At 40.6% G+C, this 25,654-nt stretch overlaps 1 protein-coding gene across 9 annotated transcripts in view; it reads right to left on the reverse strand.

Annotated features, from left to right (window-relative positions):
- NCOA2 (nuclear receptor coactivator 2) overlaps positions 1-25,654 on the reverse strand; it is a 271,388-nt gene that overhangs the window by 24,481 nt on the left and 221,253 nt on the right. For all 9 annotated transcript variants that reach the window (XM_090040140.1, XM_090040142.1, XM_090040137.1 and 6 more), the window contains 5 exons: positions 18,537-18,747; positions 13,129-13,329; positions 10,709-10,924; positions 10,152-10,281; positions 1,447-1,612 (listed from right to left, as the gene is read on the reverse strand). In XM_090040140.1, coding sequence (XP_089896266.1) covers positions 1,447-1,612; positions 10,152-10,281; positions 10,709-10,924; positions 13,129-13,329; positions 18,537-18,747 — 924 coding nt within the window. The remainder of the gene's footprint in view (positions 1-1,446; positions 1,613-10,151; positions 10,282-10,708; positions 10,925-13,128; positions 13,330-18,536; positions 18,748-25,654) is intronic.

The raw sequence follows: 25,654 nt of genomic DNA on the forward strand, positions 1-25,654 counted from the left end.
GTCCTGGGGGACAGTCTCCCATGAGCTGACATCAATGTTACATTTTTTAAGTTGGCCTTGAGGACGTCCCTGGAGTGTTTTCTCTGCCTCCTCAGAGTGTATGCCTTGGCTAAGCTTGGAGAATAAAACTTGCTTCAGGAGGCTGGAGTCGGACATCCAGATGACATGGCTGGTCCAACAAAGTTGATGTTGGATGATCATCACCTCAATACTTGTGGTGTTTGCTCGCAAGAGGATACTAATGTCAGTGCATCTGTCTTCCCATTGGATTTGGAGAATCTTTTGTGGGCAGTGTTGATGGTACTTCTCCAACATCTTTAGATGTGTCCTGTATGTTGTCCATGTCTCAGCTCCATACAGCAAGGTGGGAGCCATGATTGTTTGTTAAACCATGAGCTTGGTTTCAGATCTGATGTCACTATCTTCCAGCACCCATTTCTTCAAGTGTCCAAGGGCTGCACATGTACACCTGAGGCAACACTGGATTTCTTCACTGATGTCAGTCTTCTGAAAGAGATGGCTTCTGAGGTACAGGAAATACTCAACATTCTCCAGAGTCTCACCATGGATCTGGATTACTGGAGCTGGGGACTGTTCATTAGGAGCTTGCTGGTGGAGATATATGATAGTTTTGACTACTGAAATAAATGTTAATCAAAATCGTCTCTAATGAAGCACTGCAATGTGCTCAGTGTCATACCAGATATCCATAGATGGATTTTTCTTATGTCCAACTCAGGACTTTATGAGCTGTCTTTTATAGCTAGAGTATTTTACAGATAAAGAATCAGATATAGGGAAAGAAAAAAGGTCATACATGACACACTGAGTTATTTCAGTAGGTACTACTCTCACACAAAGTGGGGAGAGAGATGAATGGCTGCATATTACTGAGCCACAAGCACAAATGTGTCCGTCTCAATGTTACAGACAATGTTACAGACTTGGCTATCTTAATGTTACGGTCTGATAATGCACCTTGAATTAGAAATTAGACACAAAACTGATCAAGTATCAGCATATAATTTTTCCTAAGCCTTTTTTATATTTCTATCATGTTAAATCAACATTGTGTGGTATTGTAATTGAGAAGAACCAACTGAAAGTTAACAGGAATTGTAGGAAAGGGGAGAAAGCCAGAAGTTTAAGTACTTTGGGCATATGTAAGGATTTTTCTATCCGTAAACCTACAAGGTTTTAGGTGGTTGTGGTAAGAACACTTTTTGTTTTACAAATTTATAAATTTGTTTTATAATACAAATATGATGTAAATGCAATGTAATTTTTAAGGCCTCACACAATTTTTCCTACTGATCAGAATCTTAAATCATGTTATTTTCCAAACTGCCAAAAGTCTGTGCATGTAACATGAATTTTCATCTCCTTGACCTTCAGGGGATTTCATCCTTTAAATGTATATTTAGAATTCATTAGTATCAATTATACCTGGCTAACCAGTTCTGGTATTCCTAGAGCCCTGTCAATTTCTTCTAGGCCATCAAAATTTCTTAGTGCCATATAAAGCTGATCCAGGAGAGTCCCCTCATCACTTGGTGACTCTGATGAAGGATGATTACACAGCAAGTCATCTGGTGAGCTGCCAAATGGTTGCCTGTGAAAACATGAATATAAGATGAGTAAACAGCTGCTGGAAGAAGAGTACTTAATTTAGATAAAGGATTATTTCTCATAAATTGAGCTAACAAGTCCCATACTACAGGTGGCAACTATTTCCACAGCTGCCAATTCTGCTTGGTAATCTCTGAATGGAAAATTTAGTTCCCAAACACCTGAACAGCTGACAAGTTACCAAGACTAAAAGTAACAAAGGGAGATGCAAATACAAAATAGGATCAAAGAAATCAGGAAGTCGGTGTAAAATATATTTGTCAAAAGGCAGAAACAAGACTAAACAGAGAGAAAATGAATGTTTTTTGTTTTTTTGTTTTTTGTTACTAGTGTTGAAGTAATGTTGCAACTGTAATGGTCCAGGAAATCTGAGAGAGGCAAGTATTTCTAGGATGATTATAAGATACAAAAATTCTTACCTTTTGCATTATTTTACTAGGAACTCCAAATTACACAGGCTGGAGAAAAATACTATTACCAAGAGACAGGAGAAGCTTACTCCAAAAGGAAGCATCCTTAAGAACGGGAGGACACGTAACCACTACTATTGGCCTCACTTATCACACTACTCATGCAAAGACTCACCTTGCCAAGACAAGGAAGCCTTTCTTTTACCCTATTACAGAGAGGGCCAGTGGAGCCTCTGAAGCTGATCACCTTTGCTGGTAGCCAATCCACATTTTTGCACACTCATCTTCTTCCCTTCCCCAGTCTAAAAAGTCTGCAATGCAGGGACTTGCAGACATATCCAGAAAGTCTTATTTCCTTTCAAGTTAGAGTCCACAGCATCTAACTTCTAGGTGCCCAGGCTCCCTCAGGAAGGTACCTGGGCTCCCTGTACAGTGCTAAGTGAAATGGAGGCTCTTCAGAAGGATTATGCAAAAAAACCCCTATACACTAAGCAGTGAGCCACCAGAAGCTTGGGAACACTAAGCACAGAGGTGTGTCTGTACTCTCACTTCTCTTTCTGGGATGTCATTTGTGGTAGTTTTCAGATCCAAATCTGACAAGTTGGAACGAGGTATCCAGCTGATCAGACTAGGGCATTTCTAGCCACGTACAGAAAACAGAACTGGAGACATCCATGGAAACTTCTGGTCAAACAGGGAGGAGACTAGGGAAAGAACTTCCTGGGGCAACAGCTGTGGAACAAGGGTGTCAGGGTTCCTAGAATTCAAACCCCTACTCATGGTGCCCACAGGCAGAGGGGCCAGGCTTTCGGATTACCAGGAGACCAGCTATGCACCTGCTCAAGCTCAGGCTGGGCCCTCCCAGGAGGTCCCTAACAGAGGATCAGATGACACGGAAGAACCAGTAGGGGCCACAAGCTATAAATAAAACCCTCCCACTTCCTACAGAGTCTTGACCCTGAAACAGTATTCTAAGTACCTGTTACAGATCTCCTTCCCCGACTCCTGTATTCCTGCTGCTGTCTGGAACCTGTGAGAACCCCTGCCACACTCCTATTTTGCCTCTGCTTTGGACCCTCTTACCCTGTCTTTAGCTTTGCTCCAGGCTTCTTCTTGCCTTGGACTTTACTTCCTGCTTACCCAATCCTGTGTATGGGATTCCCTAACACCTAACCTTAACCACAGAACCTCTTGACCTGAGGTGTGATGCACTAGACTTAGATCGACACATGCAGTATTGTGACCCCTGGCTTTAGTTTCTGGACATATGATATTTGTTAACCCTTCTGAGCCCTGAACTCCCATGTCCAGGTCATACCTGTGACAAGGGATTGTAATTTTGGTACCCATTTCAGGTGCTTAAATTCTTTTTTAGACTCTCTATAACAGGTATCCCATACACAAAAAAATCTAAAATACAGACAGATTTACAGACTAATGTGAACAGACCACACAGAGTACGAGGTGTGTTGACACTGCAAGATTTATTATTCTACATGTTGTATAGAAATGTCCTACCCCAGATAATTAGACACAATGTCAAGGTTTGTCACTCAGCAGGGAGATAATGCTGAACCTCTTGGGCTGTCTCTGACAATGCATACAGCTTGGAGAAGACATAAAATACTTCCTTGGAACTCTTGACTTTCATAATGTACTAGGTATTATTTGCCAATGAGAAGCTAATCTACTGGCAAAAGGGTGGGGAAAGCTAAAAGATTGTTCGGTATGCGCTGGAAAAGAAAATATGTATTAAGGAAGATGACAAAAGATTATGTCTTGTCATCTTCCACATTCACTGAATAAATTATAAAAATACAAAATAGCACACATACATATAATTTTACATCTTTTAACCACTGTACAAGAAAAAAAACTAATCAATGACATAAAAACAAAATTCCTAACCTTTCCCAGAAATTAACTGATGACAAGAAAATAGGGAAAAATTTCACTTCCTTTGCTAAGCTAATGAACAACTTAAAAAGTGACTTGTAACACAACACTGCCCTACATATATATATAGTCATTAGCTTAGCAAAGGAAATGAAATTTTTCCCTATTTTCTTGTCATAATTAAATTTCAGGGAAAGGTTAGAAATTTTATTTTATGACAACAACAACAAAAAAAAAAAAAAAAAATCAGGAATTGTTACCATTTTGGATGTCAAATACCTAGAAGCCCTCACAGCTTCTGTTTATTCTTCAAAGTCCATAATTTTTGGTAGATATTAATTAATGTTTAACTCTTGTCTAAAACACTATATATTATTTTCTGATGACTTAAGTTTGTAATAAACTGTACGATACATGATTCCTGAAAATAATCAGATTATAAACCATCCCCAACTTAAATCTAGTTTGTCAAACTTGTCAACTTCTTTATTCTGTAGAGATCATTACATATACAATATATACACTTATATACAATACCATAAATATTATGAAACCCAATCCATCATCAAGAGATGATGAAACAAGTTAACCTAATGAAGGAGAATTGGCACATAATGACAAAGCAATAAATCATTGTATAATTGCAATGTGTAAGACAGTTTGACTGCTTTAAGTAACGTAAAGAACAGCAAAAGCTAGGGTTTATACAAAACAAGAAGCTAAATCTAAACTCCAATGCTAAATGTCTCTCATAATACTACAGTTAAAGCTCTCAATATGCATCCGTCTACCACCTAAATTAAATTTAGTAGCAAACTACTGAAACCAAATAACATTATTTGTCACTATTACTGTATTCATTCAAGTATCAGACAGTCCTGAATACAAGATGACTCTCCTCCAGTAATTAGATTCTATATATGGAAGATTTGTGAATTTATAATTGTCCACATATAGAATCTAATTATTTGGAGGTTTGCTTCGAATTTGTTCCCTCCCACCAAATGTTTCGACAGGGAAAATAAATCTGGTGGAGTCAGACTGCCCTCTGCAACATGCCTCCCCCCCACCCCCATTTCTTTCCCTTGCAGTCCTCCTCCTCTCCGCCCCACCCCGTCAGAAGTGAGGGGCAAAATTGAAAAAAATGGCTTTGAAATAAACAGCACAGGTACTCCATAAACACACTTTTGAGCAGCGCTTTTTTATCTATTTAAACATAGTACATGCAATGCATAACATTAGTTCCAAGACAAAAGGCTCATGATTTACCATACAAGTCATTGGGCTGGGCAGACTCAACAGCAGAATCAACATCTTTTCGTGCCACGGTGACCCCCACATAGCTCAGCACTGCTCAGTATGTGGGTGTACTCCAGATACCCCTCACAAAAGATCCAAGTGCTCTCATGACTGGAACCACGTGTTCTTGTCACAAGTTCTGGGATCCTCCAAAAATGTATATGTAGATGAGGCGCAGAGCAACTTGCTCTCACTCCACCTCATAGAGAGTGGGGCCACGCTAATCATATGCGACAGGCTGAGAGGGAGTTTAGGTAAACTGCTTGGGGCCCTGTTTGGTGATGTTTGCCAGACATTAAAGGTTGGTGAAGACACAGGAATCAATGGAAATAGGAGAGAAAGACTCAACTGAGCTCAGCTGTAGGAGTGAGGTAGAAGTTGAAAAATATTGGGTGGAGTGGCTCACCATGACATGAAAAAGAGTTGGCATTGAATGCTACGGGCACTAGCATATATCTTATGCATAAGGGCTGGCCTAGCCTATCCTTATGGTAGAGTCCCATCAGCATCCCAGCATTTTTGGCTAAGGTCACATGTAGCACTGCTACACCTAAAGGATTCCAAGGTCTTTCTAAATCTTGGACTCTTCCCTTCCCCCCACAACCATATCCTGCATCTCTCCTGTAACTGTGCGTCTCCAAACTACCTCCTTACTTGAATACAGTATTGTTGCGTGGGGTCTCTTGTATACTATTTGCTATGAAAGCGTCATGCCCCCTCATCGCTGGGCTTAGTTGGCTGCATGCTTCTTATGCAACTTAGTTGTGTTCACACTCCTAAACCCCACCCTCTATCATGTAACCCCTCACTCAGGTCCTCTGTATTTCCTTATGCCTCAATATTTTATCATTTTTGGCACCACAGCAGAGAGTCAGGGCTTGCTCTAGCCCTCTTGGTGCTGGCCTGGTATTGCAACACATCCAGGCCTAGTGTCAGTTCCCTGTGGGGGGAACACCTGCCTTTTTTTTTTTAAGGGCACCACAGAAAAAGAAAAAAGGTTCTCATCGGCATGTTTGCCCAATATGGCCCACGCATTTTATAGCCGTGCTCAGTGTTCGCTGCGTTTAATCAGCTTCATAAGCTGGTTTCCATTACTGAACACATGTTGCTTTTGACAGCTGTTTAATGACAGACAACGTATTTAATGAAGTTTCCTTGTACGTGGATGTAAGACGAGAAGCTTCCCGCCTCCATTGCTATTTAGGGAAAAAACTACGTTATATTTAAGAAACTTTAGAATCAAGGGCAATCTCTTTTCTGGGCTCAAAACTGCCAGAAGTCTACAATATGCAAAGAGTCGCCTATGTTAACTGAGGTGCTTGATACCTAGCATAACTGTCCCTTTAGTTTGTAAAGTCCTTGGGGTAAGGAGTCTGGGTGAAATCTGAAATTGACTGAAGTCAATGAGAGTTTTCTTACTGACTAGAAAGGTGCCAGGTTTTCTTGTGGTCTCTCTTTTGGGTTCTGGAAAGAACCATGTAGATAATATTACTAGATGATCTTCCTTCTTCCAGATCTCCAGTTTTGACTCCAAAGTAAAAGAGGCTATGGCCAGCAGAGTTTGAAAGTCTGCACTTTCCTGCATAGTCACTTGCTAAATGCATGAACATGTTTCTTGCTTATGGACCCTCTTGCAGTAATCATTGTGGTAATCTATTGTTATTAAATTATTAAGCAAATATGCCCTTTCAATACAATAAAATGTACTAGAAAGGAAACAAACATTATGCATGTTCCCCATTCTGCTTACTGCATAATTAGCCACTATTAGGATAAGCCCCCCACCCCAATATTTACACCCTGATCCCTATTACAAAAGTGCTGGAATAGGCAATAGCATAACTGTAAGTGGGAGATGGGGGGCACAAGCCCCAGTGCTGATTATGATGTGTGCTGAAACAGGTTGGGGTAGGGGTGTGTGGAATTAAAGGGTCTATGCTGTTTGTCTAGCAGCTGTGGGTTCAAGTTGTGTAGAGAGGGACCTGGGAGCCACGAAATCACATCAGGGAAGCTCTCAGGTCCTGCAGGTAAGCGATGTGGCAGAAAGAAGCCCCCCCCCACACTTGGGAGGTTTTTTCTTCATTCAGTATGCCATTCAACGGCACATTCTGGGGGTGTGGGTAGGCAAGCAGGTTAACTCCTTAGCTGGGGGACACCTTTCCCCATAGCTGCCAGGACTCTAGAGCTTCCCTGGCTTCACTCTGGTTTCCTTCCTTTCTCTGTGGAGCTGCAGCCCTGCAGCTGTCAGGACCTTAGAGACACCTGGCCTTCACCCTGGCATCCTGGACACAAGTATGCTCCTGGGTGACCCCATTCCAAATTTTCCCAGAGTGAAAAAAGAGCCCAAAGCACTTCTGGGAACAGGCAATAAGCTCTACACAACAGTACAAATTACTACTGGAAACTGAAGTTGGTACAAAATACAGTGGCCTGCTTAGTCAGCTGAGCCTTTTGCCAAAAGTATATCCAATGTACAGAAAAAGTGTTCTATCAGTTAGAACACTTGACCAGAAAGATGGAGACCTGGGTTGTAGACCCCCTCAGCTGGTCATGATGCCCACTTTGTAACAAGGAGAACTGGGTTAAAGCTCCTTGCTGCTAGGTTTATTTATGGTTTTTAGGGCAGTAACTATACAATGTTACATATATACACTGTTGTATGACAAGACTGGAATCCTCTCTCTCCTTCTGGTATCATGGATCTTCCATTCTTGGGTGCCCAAAGGCCAGTTTCAGTTGAAGGAGGTGGGTGTAGAGTGCCCACACTGGCCGCGACCACATGAGAGTGGACATTTGGTTCCTGGAAGACAACTAATAGCAGGACACCTTGTGCTACTGCTAGATGTCCCTGGGAAATGCTTGTGCCACGTGACTTCTGGCAGGTTACCCTGGGTGGGGTAGGGGAGGCTGGGGCCAGTAGTGGACTGGCCCCAGCAACCTTACCTGGGGTTTTGGGGGCCTCCTGGGGCTGCAGCAGTGGTGATCCTACCACTCAGAGTCTGGCTGACACCTGAAGTGGGGCTCTGGTCAGCCATGTGTGTGCTCTGCCATGTGCGCTACTAGGCTTTTTATTTCTGCTGTTTCTTTTCCCCCAGGATACTCAGGGGGTCAAAGAAACCTCTCACACTACTCTCTTGTAGCGCAGAGAACAGCTGAATGTGTGGCATGTGGCACTGCAGACACGTTTGAGGCACCACATACCATACAGTCACAGTTATCTCGATACAGCTACTTAGTCTATTGTATAGCTTGCTGGTTTGGGGACTCTTCTGTCAGTCTGAGTTAGGTATAGGCTTTGAGCTCCTAATGGGAGGCCCTTCTGGATACCTAGGGTAAGCTGAGGTGCAAGAATATGAATTGAAATGGAGCTTAGGAGTTAGGTCTACTACCTGAATTTGCTTCAGAATAGGTTTAGAAGCTTTAGTATGGCTTTCTAGGTTTTTTTTAACATCCGTAACTAAGGTGCCTAATGTATTTTATCGATATTGGTGCACGGCCTATATGAATCACTCCTTGAAACCCGAGTATTCACACTCTACCAAAGTCTCATTTAGGCATCTAAGGAACCAAACTGAATGCTGGCTGTGGAGATTAGCATTATGTAAACTATTTGAAAAACACATTTAAAAAAAGGGGGAAAGCAACAGAAAAGGCTAGCAATGAGGCTAACTTAATATCTTTTATGGAAACCTTCAGTAAGAAACTGAAGGTTTTTCAGGTGTTCATGTCTCTCTCAAAATCCACTTTTTTAAACTGTTTCTTACTAATTTCTCCTTGTGTACTCCTCCATAGTTTCTACTTAATACACCCAAACATACTTAATTCATTTGCAATATTATTCAAACCAGTTGAATATTTGTCTTTCCCCTCTTCCACCTATTGCCCGTCATTGGGGACCCATGTTTACCCTTAAAGTATAAAGTCTTCGAAGGCACAAAATACTGTAGATATCCAAATCCAAGTTGACTTTGAATTTAAGATAACCCTCCATAATTAGATTCTATGCAAGTAAAATTATATATTGGATTGTCTTAAATTCATCCCAACAAAGTAGGAGTGGGGAGGAGGGAGGGATCACATCCCCACCCCTGCCTGTCCCCACACTGCCTGCATCTGGTTCTTCCCCTGCCACTTGTCCCGCACATCTCATCCCTGCCCCTCCCAGTGCCTGTGCCTGCCCCGTTGTAGCTGTGATAGCCCAATAAATATGCAAGTCAAGGATTTTTGTGGTATCCATCTATATATGGTCCAATGGATTATATTACCCACAAATATTCTTGCCACTCACAAATACCAGTAAAAACATGTTTGGTACTACTTGAAACAGAATGGGAAAGTCTGAGCATTCTAAGAAGGATGCCTCAATTTCACTTTGCTTTTCTTTTTCAGTTCTTTACAGGATTTTATCTTAATTAAAACACATACACACATGTGCACATACACACAGACATCCCTCTACAGAGAGGTGAAATCAGACCTATACTAGAAAAAAAAATACGCGTCTTATAGCAACAGACAACAATGTTGTAGAGTAAGCCATTAGTGCTAAGACAACCCTACCATCTTTTTACACACACCCCTACTATTTTTCATGAGATAATGGTAAAAAGACATTCTGTCCACATCAAATGCTTTCCACTACGTGTTCACCTGCAGCACTGGTGATAGTTGGAGTAATATGGATATATCAATCCTAGTGCATACAAGGCCTGAATCAGCAAAACAGCGACGGGAAGTTGAGTCACTACTGTGTGTTGGTAGGCATGTTCACTTTTCACAAGCTGAAACTGACAATCCTGTTCCTTGGAAATGTGTAATGCACACATCAAATGATTTTGCTTTCCCTTTAAGATCATACTATATGGACCTACAGTTTCCTGTAGAATATGATGTTTAGATTTGCTACTAAAAACTCACCTGTTCTGATTGCTAAAAGTTGCCTGATCTATAGGCAAGATGCTGTCTGGCCACGGTGCAGTCTGATTTGGAGGGGCTGGCTGTTGGCTATATTGAGGTCCCCCTATATTCATCTCCAATTCAGAGGGCCCTAAGCAAGGAAAAACAATCAGAAAACATTTATGACAGTGGAAGGTCACCATTATGCTGTTACTTCTTGCTTTGAAATACAAGTGACCCTAAGCATCCAATATATAAGCTATATTCAAATGTACTTACTTTGGCACTGACCTAGTACAAAATAAGTGCTTAAAATCTCTCTTTTCTTTTAGGACCTTATTTCTTATGAAACTAGAAACTACAGAGCAGCTGGAGAAAATCAAAACCTGGCCACATGGTTAACATTAAAAATGAACAGTTCACCTATGTTTGCCCTTGTTGAATGGATTTTTTTCATTGGGAAGCATCTAACTTGCAGAACACAATTTTAATCAAGTTTGTAACTAATGCTAGCTGTCACCTTCTACTTCATGATCTACAACCCAGTAAATTGAAATGACAACTACAATAGGGCTTACCCATATTCATGACCTGAGATTGTAGCATCTGTCTTGGGGCAGGTTGGCTGCTGGGTCTCAGAGGAATGCTGGCTGTTGGGTTACGTATCATGCCTCCTTGGATTGGCCTATTCATGGCACTGGTTGTAGCAGCACAAGTTACCCTTACAGCAGAACCTGGGGCTCCCCACTCTCCAGATGTCATGGCAGGCCGAGGGGTATTGCCACCAATCATTCCTGTACAAAAGCCAAACAAAGTGAGACACAGATACATGCCTTGAAAACAACTCCAGCTGTTCCCATTGGTTAATAACCTTAATATTCAAAGATAAAAAACACAGGAGTCTGTTGAGTTACTTGGAGCTAGCTATATCACAACTGATTGTCCAGATGTGCGACTCTACAGACTCATGCATTACGCTGTTCAGCCAGGGTAAGCATTAAAGAATTTACATGAAGGTGACCCTTTTATCATTTCTGAAAGCTGTTAAGAGCAAATGTTCCCATATGTACTCCGCAACAGGTGCTGAGGGTGTGTGGATAACTCTGACTTCCTTCCTCAGGAAATGAATCACGTTTGCTGGTATACATGTCAACGCTTTACTTTCCAAGTGCCGGGTAAGAATATGAAGATTTGAGCAACAATAGGTTATTCAGATACATGGTATAAAATAAAGATGTAAACATTAATTCACATTTAACACACACCTTTAAATAAGCCTTGTCATTCACAGTCATTAGCCCCCCTAACTACAAGATTTACTCAGACAAGCTTAAATCAATAAAAAGGTAAAGGGGAATTACTCAGAGGAACTTTCCGATTCTTGTAGAAGCTCATTACGGTTATACTAGGGGAAGTCCTCCTACATCTACTGTAAACAACTGATAAAATTTATTTACACTTGGAATTTACTAGCTTATGGTATAGTACTAGTATGGTACTTAAAATAATACTTGAATAATACAGCACCGAAACAATTTTCAATTTTGTATAAGTATAGGAACATAAGGACGATTTGTTCAGATTCACTAATTTGATACTGTAACATCAGTTTGCAACACTAATTTTACGGGATGCTAAAAATAATTACTCAAACTCAACTGTGCAATAAGAAATACTTAGGGAAAAATCTTTTTTTTCTGACTCTGTAGGCAACCAGGTTTCAACCCGAAATGCAAAATTTGCTTCAATATGCCCTGTTTTCTTTTTACTCTAACTATTCTGTCGGCTACAAGATATTGCAAACTAAGGTAAATGGCAGGGGTACATATATAATACACAATATTGAGGTAAGCAGTTACCCTGAGAGCCTATAAAACAATCTCTATACTGCTCTAAAAGCAGCGTATACTTTAATTGATGGCTCAGTAATACAATACCCATTTTCTGATACTGATGCAAAATAAACACGTAACTGACAGTTGGCATTTTACAAGGTTTACAGCATCTCACTATTCAAAATTCACATTGCAATTTCATACCTTTATATTCTAAAATATGAAGTAACTGACAAGCAATTATGATAAAATACTTCTGATAATTCTGATACAATTCTAAAACATTTCTGATAATTCTTTGTATATTCTTTGGTATCTTTGTAAGTTTTAAATGCAACAAAGAAATCAGTTATTATAGTCATAGCTCATTATTGTCATGGCACAGTCAACAGACAAACTTAAAACAGGTAAATTCCTTTCAAATTTCCAGTGCTTCAAACAAGACTGTGTTACAGACATCAGAAATTAAAATCCACAAACCCCAGGTTTTTTGGTTTTTTTTTTTTGTTTTTTTTTTTATACTTAAAGTGAATTTTAATATTCACGAAAGAAGACTGACTGACAACATTAGAGACTGAAGTTTTCTTTTTAAAACACAGAACATGCATAGTATGGGCAGCAAGATCACTAGTGTGCCTGAAATCTCGTTCTGGAGGCACAACTTCTGTGGTGGAGAAGACAGGTAATTCTCTGTGCTCATTTAATTCGTGGCCCCAAAAAGTGCCATTTTAAGTACATATACATGCCTACAAAAAGAAAGGACTGAGACCACCAACTCATTTCACATAGGACACTGAAGAAAAAAACATTTATTTTTTAAAACCAAATTTATGCCATACTTGAACCTGGAATGCTGATGTGAATAACCCTGTAACCCACTATAAAGCCACTGAATCTTTAAATACTTTTTCATGATGAGCGAAAGATGTACATTTGGGGACTGGTTAGTGAACAAACACTCAGAAGTAGCCTGGGAGCAAAATTAGTGCGCCAACAAGTAACTGCCCATTACACAGAAAAATATGCTGACATTTACTGTGCAAATAATGTTTGATTAGACTTAGATAAACAGTGCACGCATATGCAGTGATCTCACATTGATTATGGCACACACAATGTAGACAAAAAACTAACAAACATGGAAGACACTATTTAACATTTACCTGCGTTATTGTTTCCTAAAGCTCCTTGATTTCCAATCATACTGCCCATCATTCCTGGCTGAGGTATCACTGAATATGGACTACTATTTCTTATAGGAGGGAAATTTCCTGCACCTGTTGGGCTTTGCAGTGTAATGTCAAGTGGTAAATTCTGGTTTGGTAATAACCTGCTCAGCTGCCCTGCCCGTGGGTTATTAAAAGCTAGACAGAGAAAGAAGACAAAAACAAAAGAAGTTGCTGTAAAATTAAAAAAAAAAAATACAGATAGAAGGGTAGAAATACACTGCTTAATACATAAACCACTCTATAGCTATGAGTGATGTCTCACCCCAACATCACTGCAAAAAGCAATACAGTTCTTTAAAATGGTACAAACATAATCCATTACCATAAATAGTAATTAACATTTTAAAACACAAGTGATATGACTTAAAATATTTCACTGAAGTACAACTATAGCATATATGCATCACCAGGTGATAGGTTATCATTGGCAATTAACCTGATTTCTTATCCCATGACTTAGCATGGGAGGTTCAGAATTGTGGAATTATTTAAGTTTCATAATTTTCCCCTCATAAACTGTGTCCCTGAAGAAGATACCAAGATAAAACCGAGGTTGTATTTCGTTCTTCATAATATTTTTACTTTCCTTACTTATCTAAATTCTAAAAATGTTTGCCAAGAACAAACATTGGCACTTGCAGGATTCAGTAACAATCATTTCAGAGTCAACGCTTGGGGCTCTCTTATGGAGGAGGAATCCTGGTTTTCTCTGATTTAAAAAAAAAAAAAAAGCCCAATTTTTGGTTAAAATAACCAAAAAGATTTATATATTAGTGATGTTTCATTTTAATTGTGGATAAATGTGGATTTGGGGTTCCTTTTTTTTTTTTTTCTTCCCCAACTGAAAATTGGAGATTTTTTAAAATCAGAGAAAACCAGGATCCCCGCTTGTGAGTGACAATGTGGTTACTTGGAAAGTAGATTTTTTTAAGTTGACTTCTCCCTACAATTTCTCCTTACTTGATCAATTACATTTGAATTTAAAGAGATTCAAAAACATTTGCCTTCTTTAAGAAATCAGTCTGCTTTTTTCTTTTGAGGCCAATTTTAAGGGCATTTTTGTTTCTAACATCAGCTTCAACAGAAAAAAGTACAAATGGCATTTATTAGAAAGCCTAAAATTTGCCTCTAAAGGAGAAAGCAAGTGTTGGAAAACTAGGAATTTTCTTGAGTGATCGCCAAGTAGATAACAATGGTTTTCTAGCATCTCTCACTTCCCAAACATAACCAGCTTGCTGTTCCTTAGGTACCGATTAGCTACACTAAGCTAGTTTAAAAAAACCAACAAAAAATGTTGGTTTCTTACTTGTCCTTCCACTTTATTTTCATAGAATCATAGAAAAATAAGGTTGGAATGCACTGGAGGAGGTCATCTAGTCCAATACTCTGCTAAAAGCAGGACCATCCCCAACCAAATCATTCCAGTCAAAGCTTTGTTGAGCCAAGCCTTAAAAACCTCAAAGGATGAAGATTCTACCACTTCTCTAGGTAGCTTGTTTCAGTGTTTCATCACCCTCCTCGTGAGATAGTTTTTCCCAAAATCCATCTTAAACCTCTCTTGCTGCTCCTTGTTCTGTCATCTGCTGCCACTAAAAACAGTTTAGCTCCATCCCCTGTGGAACCCCCTTCAGGTAGTTATAAAGGCTGCTATCAAATCCCCTCTGTCTTCTCTTCTCCAAACTAAATAAACCTAGTTCCCTCAGCTTCTCCTTGTAAGTCACATGCCCCAGCCCTCTAACTATTTTTGTTGCTCTCTACAGGATTCTCCAATTTGTTCACATCCTTCTTATAGTGGGGGACCCAAAACTGGACATAGTACTCCAGATGTGGTCTTACCAGTGCAGAATAGAGCAGAATAATTACGTACCTCCATCTGCTGGCAACGCTTATACTAATGCAGCCCAGGATGCTGTTAGCCTTCTTGGCAACAAGGGCACACTACTGACTCAACGCCCAGGTCCTTTTCTGGAGAGCTGCTCCTTAACCAATCAGTACCCAGCCTGTAGCAGTGCATGGGATACTTCCATCCTCAGTGCACGACTTTGCACTTGTCCTTCTTGAACCTTATGAGATTTCTTGTGGCCCAATACTCCAATTTGCCTAGGTCACTCTGAATCCTAGCCCTACCCTCCAGCGTATCTACTACTCCCCCTAGCTTGGTGTCATCCGCAAACTTGCTGAGGGTGCAATCTACCCCATCTTCCAGATCGTTACTGAAGGTATTGAACAAATTTGGCCCCAAGACTGACCACTAGGGCACTCCACTTGATAACAGCTGCCAACTAGACATTGAGCCATTGATTACTACCTATTGAGACCAACAATACAGCCAGCTTCCTATCCACCTTACAGTCCATTCATCCAAACCATACTTCTGCATCTTGCTTGTAAGGCAGCCATGGAAGATGGTATCAAAAACCTTGCTAAAGTGAAGATATATTATGTCCACTGCTTTCCTTGCATCCCAAAATGCCATACAACAAGAACCTCCTGTATTTGTTGTTATTGTTTAAACTGAATGACATATACTCCCAGCCATCATATCCTGAAACTTCATACTTTGTTTGCTTACCAGAGGGACTGATAATCCCCTCTGATTTAAGATGGGGTTAAGCAGGCACCACGAAGTCTAACCCAAAGCTTGACATATCATGTAGGCAGAGAAAGCAATCATGAATGTAGCTTTATAAGTAGCCAGTGATCCTAAAGTGGAAAACCTGGGAGCCAGGAATGACAAGGCAGGTAAGTGATTATTATGCTCAGACTATATGTCTATCATTAACAGCATGACGTTTTGATGGAGTTTTCTTTCTGAGAAAAAATGTAGGAATGCTTCAAATTCTAGCCACCACAGTTTATCTATAAAATGAATTATCAAAATGTTCATTAGTATGATAATGTAAAATCCTCAGCAAAACATTTTATATAATTTGATACAATTTAACACCAATTCTGTTAGCTCTGTTTGTGTATACATGAAGACAAAAAAAGAACAACCCATGGACTATTTTACTGCACGTTTTCCCTACATGCTTTAAATAGCATATTTATGCAAATGACCCCATTGGAATGGGACACTAATGCAAGACCAAACTAAGACAAATCACATTTTGGGTTTATGACCTAATTGAGTAAGGGAAGCAGAGCTTCTGCCTTGTTTCTGAAACTGCTGGTCAATACCCAGCACAACTTTTTGGGGCTCAGAACTGCTTTGCTGTTGTATTAACGGGAGCTGTGGAAACAGATTTTAAAAGTACATATGTGAGTGTGTTTCCAAGATTCCTATCACAATTTAACATAGCCTTAAAAAGAATAATTAATTATTTTATTTATATGACAAAGTAGAAGCAAGTAAGTGCACAATTGTCTAATGTTCCTAATTTTCTAGAACTTTGGTGCTATGTAAAGTTTGAGCAAGTCATTACAAATTCATGATCTGATTAAAAAAGCTGAAGAAAGTGGGAAGTCATAAGCAGCCTTGCTTACAGGACTGCCATTAAAGGAAAAGAACAAAAGATGTGTAGTCTTTTCTTCTGGATGCCCATTTTGAAATACCTTAAAGAACAATTAAGTTAGGGACCCAAGAACTGAAGCAGGAAAATCACTAGCCACTTCTGAAACCTTTCACTTTGGGTGGCAGAAAAATTTTGGAAATGAGTCACCCACCCTCATTAAAAGAAGACAGATAGAAGGAAGCAAGGTGAGCCAAGGCAGACAGTTAATTCAGGAAAAGCAGCTGTCTAGACCACATGGGACAAGATTGTTAGGCCAGGTCTCCCACAGAATTTAGAAAGTTTTTAGTATCAACTCTAGTCTAAGGAGAATATTTAGCAGTTTTCTTCTTAAACTGTTCTACTTCTACCTTTATTTTTACATTTGTGTCTTACTACCACACCATTATTTGGGGGTGGGGAAGAAGGGAGACACCAATATTTTAATCGTAAATTGCTAGTTCGTTAACATGATTACTCTAAAAAACTCTGTCAACTTGAAAGAGAATCAACTAAAAAATGAGTTTGAATTTAATTTAGAAAAAATCCCAATACAGCTTTTTGTTTCCCCTTTACTATAAGAAACAATAAAAACAATGTAGAATATAATGTCAAATGCATAAAAAGTAACAAACTGTGATAACATAATATTATCATTATTTATATTGATATCAAGTGATACTTTGTCAGATGCACTTATTTTGAGAATTTCTTTCTATGTCCTCAAAAGAAGTCTTTCAGCACAGTGCAACACTCTGGTTACAGAGTATCCCACCTACATTTATGACAGGGATGGGCAAAATACAACCTGCCTTGCCAAGGGATTTGGTCCAGCCTACAGTGGGTCCCTTGGTCCTGCCCAGCCCAGGCACAGGGGGCAGCCTGGGTCATGGTGCCAGTGACCAGCCCTGCCACCCCTGGGTGCGCAGCACGGTTCTGGCTGCCACTGCCAGGAGACCCAGCCTCGCTGCCTGGACAGCCATGGGGTCCACCCCATACCCACCACAGTGTGGTGAGCCCAATTGGATGGGGCCACAGATAGGCAGGGAGCAATGTTCAGGAGTCAGACAGGTGGGCAGGGGCAGGGATAGCGCAGGGCCAGGCAGAACCGTGATCTGCTACCTTCATGGCCCTGCAACAGGCACAGTTTCTGCAGGCAAGGGCATGTAGGGAGTGGATCATGGCTTTGCCCTGGGCCCAGGCCCCATCCTGTCACCACACCAAGGTCCTGAACCTGGCCCCAGAAGCAGCTTCGCCTGCATCCCCATTCCATCCATCAGCTGTGCACCCTGCCCACGCAGGTCTGTGGAGACTCTGGGATCACTGCAAAGTGACAATATGGGGCTGGGCCTGGGGCAGAGCCATGATCAGCTCCCTGCATGCCCCTGCCAATCGAAACAGTACCTCTGACAGGGGTATGTAGGCTGCAGACCATGGCTCTGCCCTGGCCCCTGGTTGTCACAGCCCCGTGATCCCAGCGCTGGCCCCACTTAGCTGTCCTGCTCCTGGATGCTGCTCCCTGCCCATTCATGGCCCCATGCCACTTAGGGAGTTTTGGTGAGCTGTTGAGCACAGGGGGAGGGCAAGGGTGGGGTAGGGTTGAACCTGGCCTGTGGCACCTCATCAAAACTCCCTATGCGGCCCGTGAGCCCAAATAATTGCCCGGCCTGATCTATGAGCTTCACATGCTGTTCCTAACACAGACAGCAGAGGGTTCTGCTTGATCGCAGATCACAAATGCTCAACTGTTTACTCCATAACCTGGTAGATCCTAAAGCAGGAAAGCAAATACTACCGTTTGTCTGATGGTTATTTTTTGTACTTGCATGATTAACTATAATCCAAACTCACTGTTCTGCGAAATCCTCATTGCTGGTTTCTGGGCCCCAATGGAAGTGCCAGAGCTGTTTTCACCAGTAAGCTGCATGAGGTCATTGATAATGGCTTGCTTGTCAACTGAACCAGCTGGAGCACCTGGCCGAGTATCTGGGAAAAGCTGTGGTAACTGACTGTTCTGTAGATCATCCAGAATCTCCTCCAGGTTATCCAACTCACTGCCTGGCTGCAAAGAGGAAAAAATACAGTCCATTTTGTTGTCAATATGAAGAGAACAAAAGGTCAAATCATGGCTCTTGAAGTCAGTAGAACAACAGGAAGGGAATGAACACCTGTAGCTCGAGAGGCTTTTGAGCTCCTCTCCAGGAATCCAAAAAGCAGGGAGGGGGATTACTACGACTTGGAAAAGGGGCAGTCAGTCCAACCATCCCTGTATCTGGGGAATTTAGCACTGCCCAGAGCACATGCATTCATCTTAGCGTCAGAGCGTACAACCAGCCCCACTACAGATGCCTCATATACAGGATGCTTTTTCTGTACGCTCCTTCCCCAGTACACAAGCAGCTGTAACCTGGCAGAGAAAGGAATCTTTCAATGATGATGAAGATAGAGATTTATGTAGGTCTGCCAAATATCCCTTTCAGTACAAATCATATTGGTATCTCTTTTATGATATAACTAAAAATTTAGGATGGAGAAGTCTCTCCATGGCTAAAACAAATGAACAAAAAAATCCCTCCACATTCATGCATATTGTTCTTTAGCTGAAAGGCTAAATAAGGTGTACAGGCCACATGTTAAAGATACACAAAATTAACTTGAAAAAAAGTTAAAATTATGTGCTGTGTATTAACAATGGCAAATTAGTAATGAGGTCTAGGAGAATATTTTGCCCTAGTTATGTACACAACTCCCAATAACACCAACAGGGAATTACCCATGTAAAGCAAGAAGAAAACAGATTTTTTTTTTTTAACCATTTAAGGTAGAAATTCAACATGCACAAAACAAGTTAGAAAATTAAAATCCAGCTAACAGACAGGGACACATAAAAATTAATAAGTATTTTCATGGAGGCATCCATTTTTAGATTTTAGCACTGCTCAGGCCTCTCTGTCATCTTTAAACAGGTGTAGTTAACAGTAGTGTAAGTGAGGGGCAGGCAAACAGGGAAATAGCCCTGGCATTGCAGTCCCAGGCCCCACCTTTGGGGGCACTGCTAAAGCAGCTGTAGCTGCAGCTGGTGGCTGGCTGTGCCATTGCTTCTGGAAGTGCAGCAGCCAGAGAATGCAGAACTACCCTATTACATCGTTGGTAGTTAAAATCCTTAATATGCTGGAACTAAAAAAAATGATCAACCTTCTAGTATGGCATTTTTACCACAAGTGTCCTTAAACTGTTTTAGATATTAATAAGTATCTTATTAATTACTACTAAATCTCACATGTAGTATTTTATTAGACAAACTCAGTACGTAAAAGACAAGCTCCAATCAGGATCAGAACCTTCTTTAAGCTTTGTATAAACACAGAACGACCACTTCATGCCTGAATGCTTATCTAACATCTCTCCCACCTATTTAGTTGTTCTAATAAAAGATATTAAAAAAACCCTTGCTCTTTAAGGCCACAGATGAAGTTATAGTTAATAGATTAGTAAGGAGAATAGGGAAAGAGCAATACACACAGTTCTTGATGAACATGTATTTTCCCCTTTACTTCTCCCGCCGACTTACATGTGGCCGGGGGATGTACACCCTGTAAGCTGCACCAGCAAGAACTGCATGCCATGCAGGCTGCACCAGGGTGAGCCTCAGGCCCCTGGGCTACATATACATGGCATGTGCTACACTGCATGCACACCTGGGCACCTCCCTTCTATCCAGGGGCATACGGTGTAGCTGTGTTGGTCTAAGGACATAGGAAGACAAGGTTCTTTGGGTAAATCTGATATCTTTTATTAGACCAACTAAGTAGCTGGAAAAAAAAACTGTTAGCAAGCTTTCAGGTTTTAAAACCCTTCATAAGGGTTTTTAAACCCAAAAGCCTGCTAAGAAATTTTTTTTCCCCAACTTTTGCCTCCCCCATGCAGTATGTAGCTTCCAGCCACCTGCAAGCTGGACAGCCCTGAATTACTGCATGGTTTTTAGACAAATAATAAACTACAACTCTCTTCAATATCCACTAATAGTCTTACAGCTGAAAAGGTAAAAAGAAAAAGAAGGGAGAGATAACTGATAGGACTGGGGTAGGCTTTGTTGGCAGGGCTGAACAGGGGGGAACCACGTGATAAGAGACAGGACAGATTCATGAATGAGAAAAGCTTTGTGGGCATGAACACAGGAAGCTTGAACTTGTTAGAGTAGAAACTGATGGAAGAAATTCAAATATGGGGTATCTTGCTTCAAAAGGTAAGCAAGAAGATGATTTCAGCAGCCGCATTTTACATGGATTAGAGGACCAGGGAGGAGACAAGTTTAAGAGTCATTAGAAGAGACTAACATTGAGTATTATCAATAACATACTGATAATCTCATACTTTTTGGAGAATTAAAACATACAATCTTCAGATAATAAGTGATAAATAAACAAGGAAGGAATGATTTGCCTGTTGAAGCTGTATTTTTGTTGTTGTTGCATTCTGGCTACTATGATTCTGTGTTAAGCAATAGGTTTTTTTAAAAACTTTAATTCCACTGTGTTACAAAACTGCACTTTCTTCCAAGATGCTTACTTCCTTTCAGGAAGTGGCAACTTTATATCTGACAAGCCAAAGCCAAATATAACAGATGTCTTAAAGCAACGCAATAAACTAACTACCCTTTTTGCTGTAGCACAGTGTTACTGCTGAATTCTTACTTTTAAATAAGAGTAGGTTTCTCAATTTCTACAACAGCTTCAGGCCAATTTCATGAGTAACAAGACGTTGTATGTTACGTTAAATTCTTCCCTTGCATATACAGAGAACTTGCCAGACCCACCCTCAAATGGCATCCATGTGCAAAAACTGGCATTCTAATATTTAGCTGGCAAGCTATCAGGGGATTTTATTTATTTAGATTTTGTTCTCAATTTACATTCTCAATGACCTAGGTTGAACTTCAGTAAATATAAGACATCTTAAATCCACTTCAAAAAAATTATTTGTTAAGAGCTCAAAAACATTGCATCTGATAAAGTACCAATCATCACAAACTAGTTTTTGTGTACATATTTCACCATCTTTACAATAATACTATTATAGTAAACCTAAGGCAAGCTGAAAGATAATGCACCAGAAAGCATTAACCAAATCATGCCTTAAAATGACCCCAATATTCTATGAAGCACCCTGTTCAAATTTGCTGATGACACTAAGATGTGGGGGAACGTGGGCACATTGGAGGGATGCAACAGGCTACAATCAGACCTAGACAGGTTACAAGGGTGGGTGGACGAGAATAGGATGGGCTTCAACACAGACAAGTGCAAGGTGATACACCTGGGGAGGAACAACTGGCACCATACCTACAGGTTGGGGAACTCCCCTCTTGTCAGCACAGAGGCGGAAAGGGATCTGGGGGTCATCATTGACTCCAAGATGAACATGGGCAGGCAGTGTGGGGAGGCAGTTAGGAAGGCCAACCGCACCTTGGCATGCATCCACAGATGCATCTCGAGCAGGTCCAAGGAGGTGATCCTCCCCCTCTATGCGGCACTGATCAGGCCGCAGCTGGAGTATTGCGTCCATTTCTGGGCGCCACACTTCAAGAGGGATGTCGACAGCATGGAGAGGGTCCAGAGGAGGGCCACTCGCATGGTCAGGGGACAGCAGGGCAGGAGGCCCTATGAGGACAGGCTGCGGGACCTGAACCTGTTCAGCCTCCAGAAGAGAAGGCTGAGGGGGGATCTTGTGGCCTGTTATAAACTAGTCGGGGGGGATCAGCAGGCATTGGGGAAGTCACTGTTTCCCCGAGCACCGCCAGGAGTGACCAGGAATAACGGTCACAAGCTGGCAGAGGGTAGGTTTAGGTTAGATATCAGGAGGCGCTACTTCACAGTCAGGGCGGCTAGGGTCTGGAACCAACTTCCAAGAGAAGTGGTGCAGGCTCCTACCCTGGGGGTGTTTAAGAGGAGGTTAGACGAACATCTTGCTGGGGTCGTTTGACCCCAGTACTCTTTCCTGCCATGGCAGGGGGTCAGACTAGATGATCTGCTCAGGTCCCTTCCGACCCTAGGAACTATGAAACTATGAAGTACCTTTCCAGACAGCACCATCTGGATAAAAAGTGCCCCACAGCTGAAGAATGAGTTAACTGATTGACTGGTTTAACTGTAATACAGTCTTCTTTTATACAGTAAGTACTGTTTCATCTTAAAGTGCTTTCAGAATTCATTTTTATTTAAGCATTATCAGGCCAAACATCATGTGTACCATAAGACATCTGGATAAGGCCTTCACTATTTTATGACTCCCCTTTTCTGTCAGAAGCAACAAACCGAGGCTACATTTCACCTCTGCATTCCAAAAGGAGACTATCTTTCTATCTTTTGCATATTTTCCTTATCACCATTGGACAGAAATACCTGGGGACCTTATTCAGGTTTGCAGGGAAGAGACAGACTTCAAATTATATTCATTGTTAAAATGCCTCACATTTGAAAGCTTCTCTAACTTTATCCCAACCACACAGTTGGACCAATAAAATAATCACCCACAAAAATCCCTTCCATCCCTGAAGATGATTATTATTATTATTTGCCTAGTACAGAGATTGCTTAGTGCAAGACAATGTATACAATTAAATACCCTGTTCAGAAGTTAAAACTGGGAGGAGACAAATCAACAGAGGGGAAAAAATAAAATCTGGAGTGGGAGAAGCTTGCAGGTTTTTTTTCCCCTTAATAATTCTGAAGATACACGTAACTCTTCCTTAAAATTCTAAAGGGAAGGATATGAGCTAAAAAAGCTATGATTTCATTGCTCTTTCCTCCCCCCCCCCAACTTTTTTCTTCTGCTTGAAGCATAGTTTTTTTTCCTTTCTTCAACACTTTGATGCTGCCTCCTACCTCTTCATGAATCCAAATGATCCTCAGAATTCAAACTTCTTTTGCCAGCTTTAGAACAGTGCAGCTTTAGGGCTCTGCCCAGAAATCCTTACCCTCGAGCTTTCCAATGCTAGGTGCTGGTGAGCAGGGTAGATTGAGAAGGAAAGCTGGGGAGGGGGAGGAATGAACTATGACCTGGTACTGCAACTCAAGTTCATTCCTTATTCTACACACCATCCTCTCCCAAAGCAAGACCCCAAAATGAGATACCGGCTAGCCCTGAAAATGGGCTACTGTTCAGCTTGTCAGCGCTTTAAGGGTAAAACCAAAATCTAAGGATATTTACTTGATTTTCTTTCCTTTTAATTTTTAAAATAATTTACTACTTAGCAACACTACGATTCTTTGCCCCTTGCACCTTACCTCCTCCATCTTTTAGTCCTTGAATGAAGACAATGCAAAATTTGTGATCATATAATCACTTCCATAGAAACAGATTGGGACAACTACAGGTAAAGATATATGGTCTCTTTGAACGCTACCAGTGATGATACTTTTGTTTCACTAAGCATTTTCTCCATGCACAGGAAAACAGGGCGTCATTCTTTCACAGTGAGGCCTGTGTATTATGACAGGATCAAAATAGTCCCACATGGGCACCACTTGTCTTTTAATTCCAAAATTCTGTGTGCAGTATGTTTGCCATCTCCTGTATTGCTAGTGATGGTATGACAATCTTTTTTGATCTAATCACAACTCCTATCCTATTAAAATGATGATCTCAAAGAAAGCTGGTAATAGTGTTCAGAGAAGAGAACACTCCTCTTAAAGAGTCTACCCTAGATCAATAGAGCTTCAAGGTCAAGGCATATGTATGGGTATACATGGAAGGAACATTTGGCTAATGAACTGCACCTGCTCCACTGGAAGCAACAAGCAAGCACAGGACTGCAAAAAAAAGTTGCAAAGAGGAAGAAGCATGGTTTATTGGGACTAAGGGTATCTGGGTTTACTTCCTGCTGTCACCACAGAATATCTTGAGCACCTTATCTTTTTTCACTGTGCCTTACCTGTAAAAGGGGAATAACGCTCACTTATTTCATAAATGTGTGGTAAGAATAAGTTATGCATATGAAGTTTTCTGATACTAGATTGGTGGAGGCCATATACTGATAAGTACAATGTCTACAGAAACAGCGACTCAAGTAATTTTGTTTGATCTGTATATGTACTGAGAGGGTCTGTATCCCTTCTTGCCTAAAATAGGGGACCAAGTTAGGAGATATGACTTCTTTTTCGCTTTATGAAGATTGTGCTGTGTTACTTTGGAAAACCCCTTCATGCTTCAGTGCCTTAGGTTTTTCTGCAGCAATCCTCACCCATCTTTTCAAAGTATTGCATAAAAATGCAAAAGATCATATTATAGTGTTATTGGAGGGCAGTAACAACCTTCACAGTTTTAAAGATCTGTGCATATGTAGATAATAAGTCACCATGGCAATCGAACAGTATATAATCACTATTTTTCATGTGTTACTACAAGGTTTTTAACTAACAGTTTTAGTCATTCACATGTTGTATAGTCCTTAATAGCCATCTTAACACATTGGCTTTCATCTTACACGTTGGATTTAGAATTTTATTTCATATTAGATTATAAAGTTCCTCTCACACCACAGCAAATGTCTGAAAATTGTGAGTATATTGATGAGATAAGCAAAGTACATTATTTCAGGTTAATATCTTAAAATATGTCCGTATAATACAACTAAGCAAACTGTTGTGTGTGACTGATCATGGAAGTGTTACTCATATACTCAAAATATGACATTAACATCCTGTTTTCATTTTTATGATAAATGCTCACATTTTGACATCTGTGAAATTCTGAATCTCAGAGTTAACATGGTTTTACACTACAGCTTCTTGAACTGAAAGAATATTTTCTATGTTGCTCCATATTTGAACTGTTACCTTGGTGTGCATCTGATTTAACACCATAGAACTCCTAAGGCCTTTTCTTTGGTCTTTATAGAAAAATAGGAATCCACTCACTGTTCAGTAATAAGGACGGTAATTTAGGAAAAGATTTTATTAAAAACAAAC

Source organism: Crocodylus siamensis, chromosome 3, assembly GCF_052110815.1.
Source record: "Crocodylus siamensis isolate JL-2025a chromosome 3, ASM5211081v1, whole genome shotgun sequence".
NCBI classification, from domain to species: domain Eukaryota; kingdom Metazoa; phylum Chordata; order Crocodylia; family Crocodylidae; genus Crocodylus; species Crocodylus siamensis.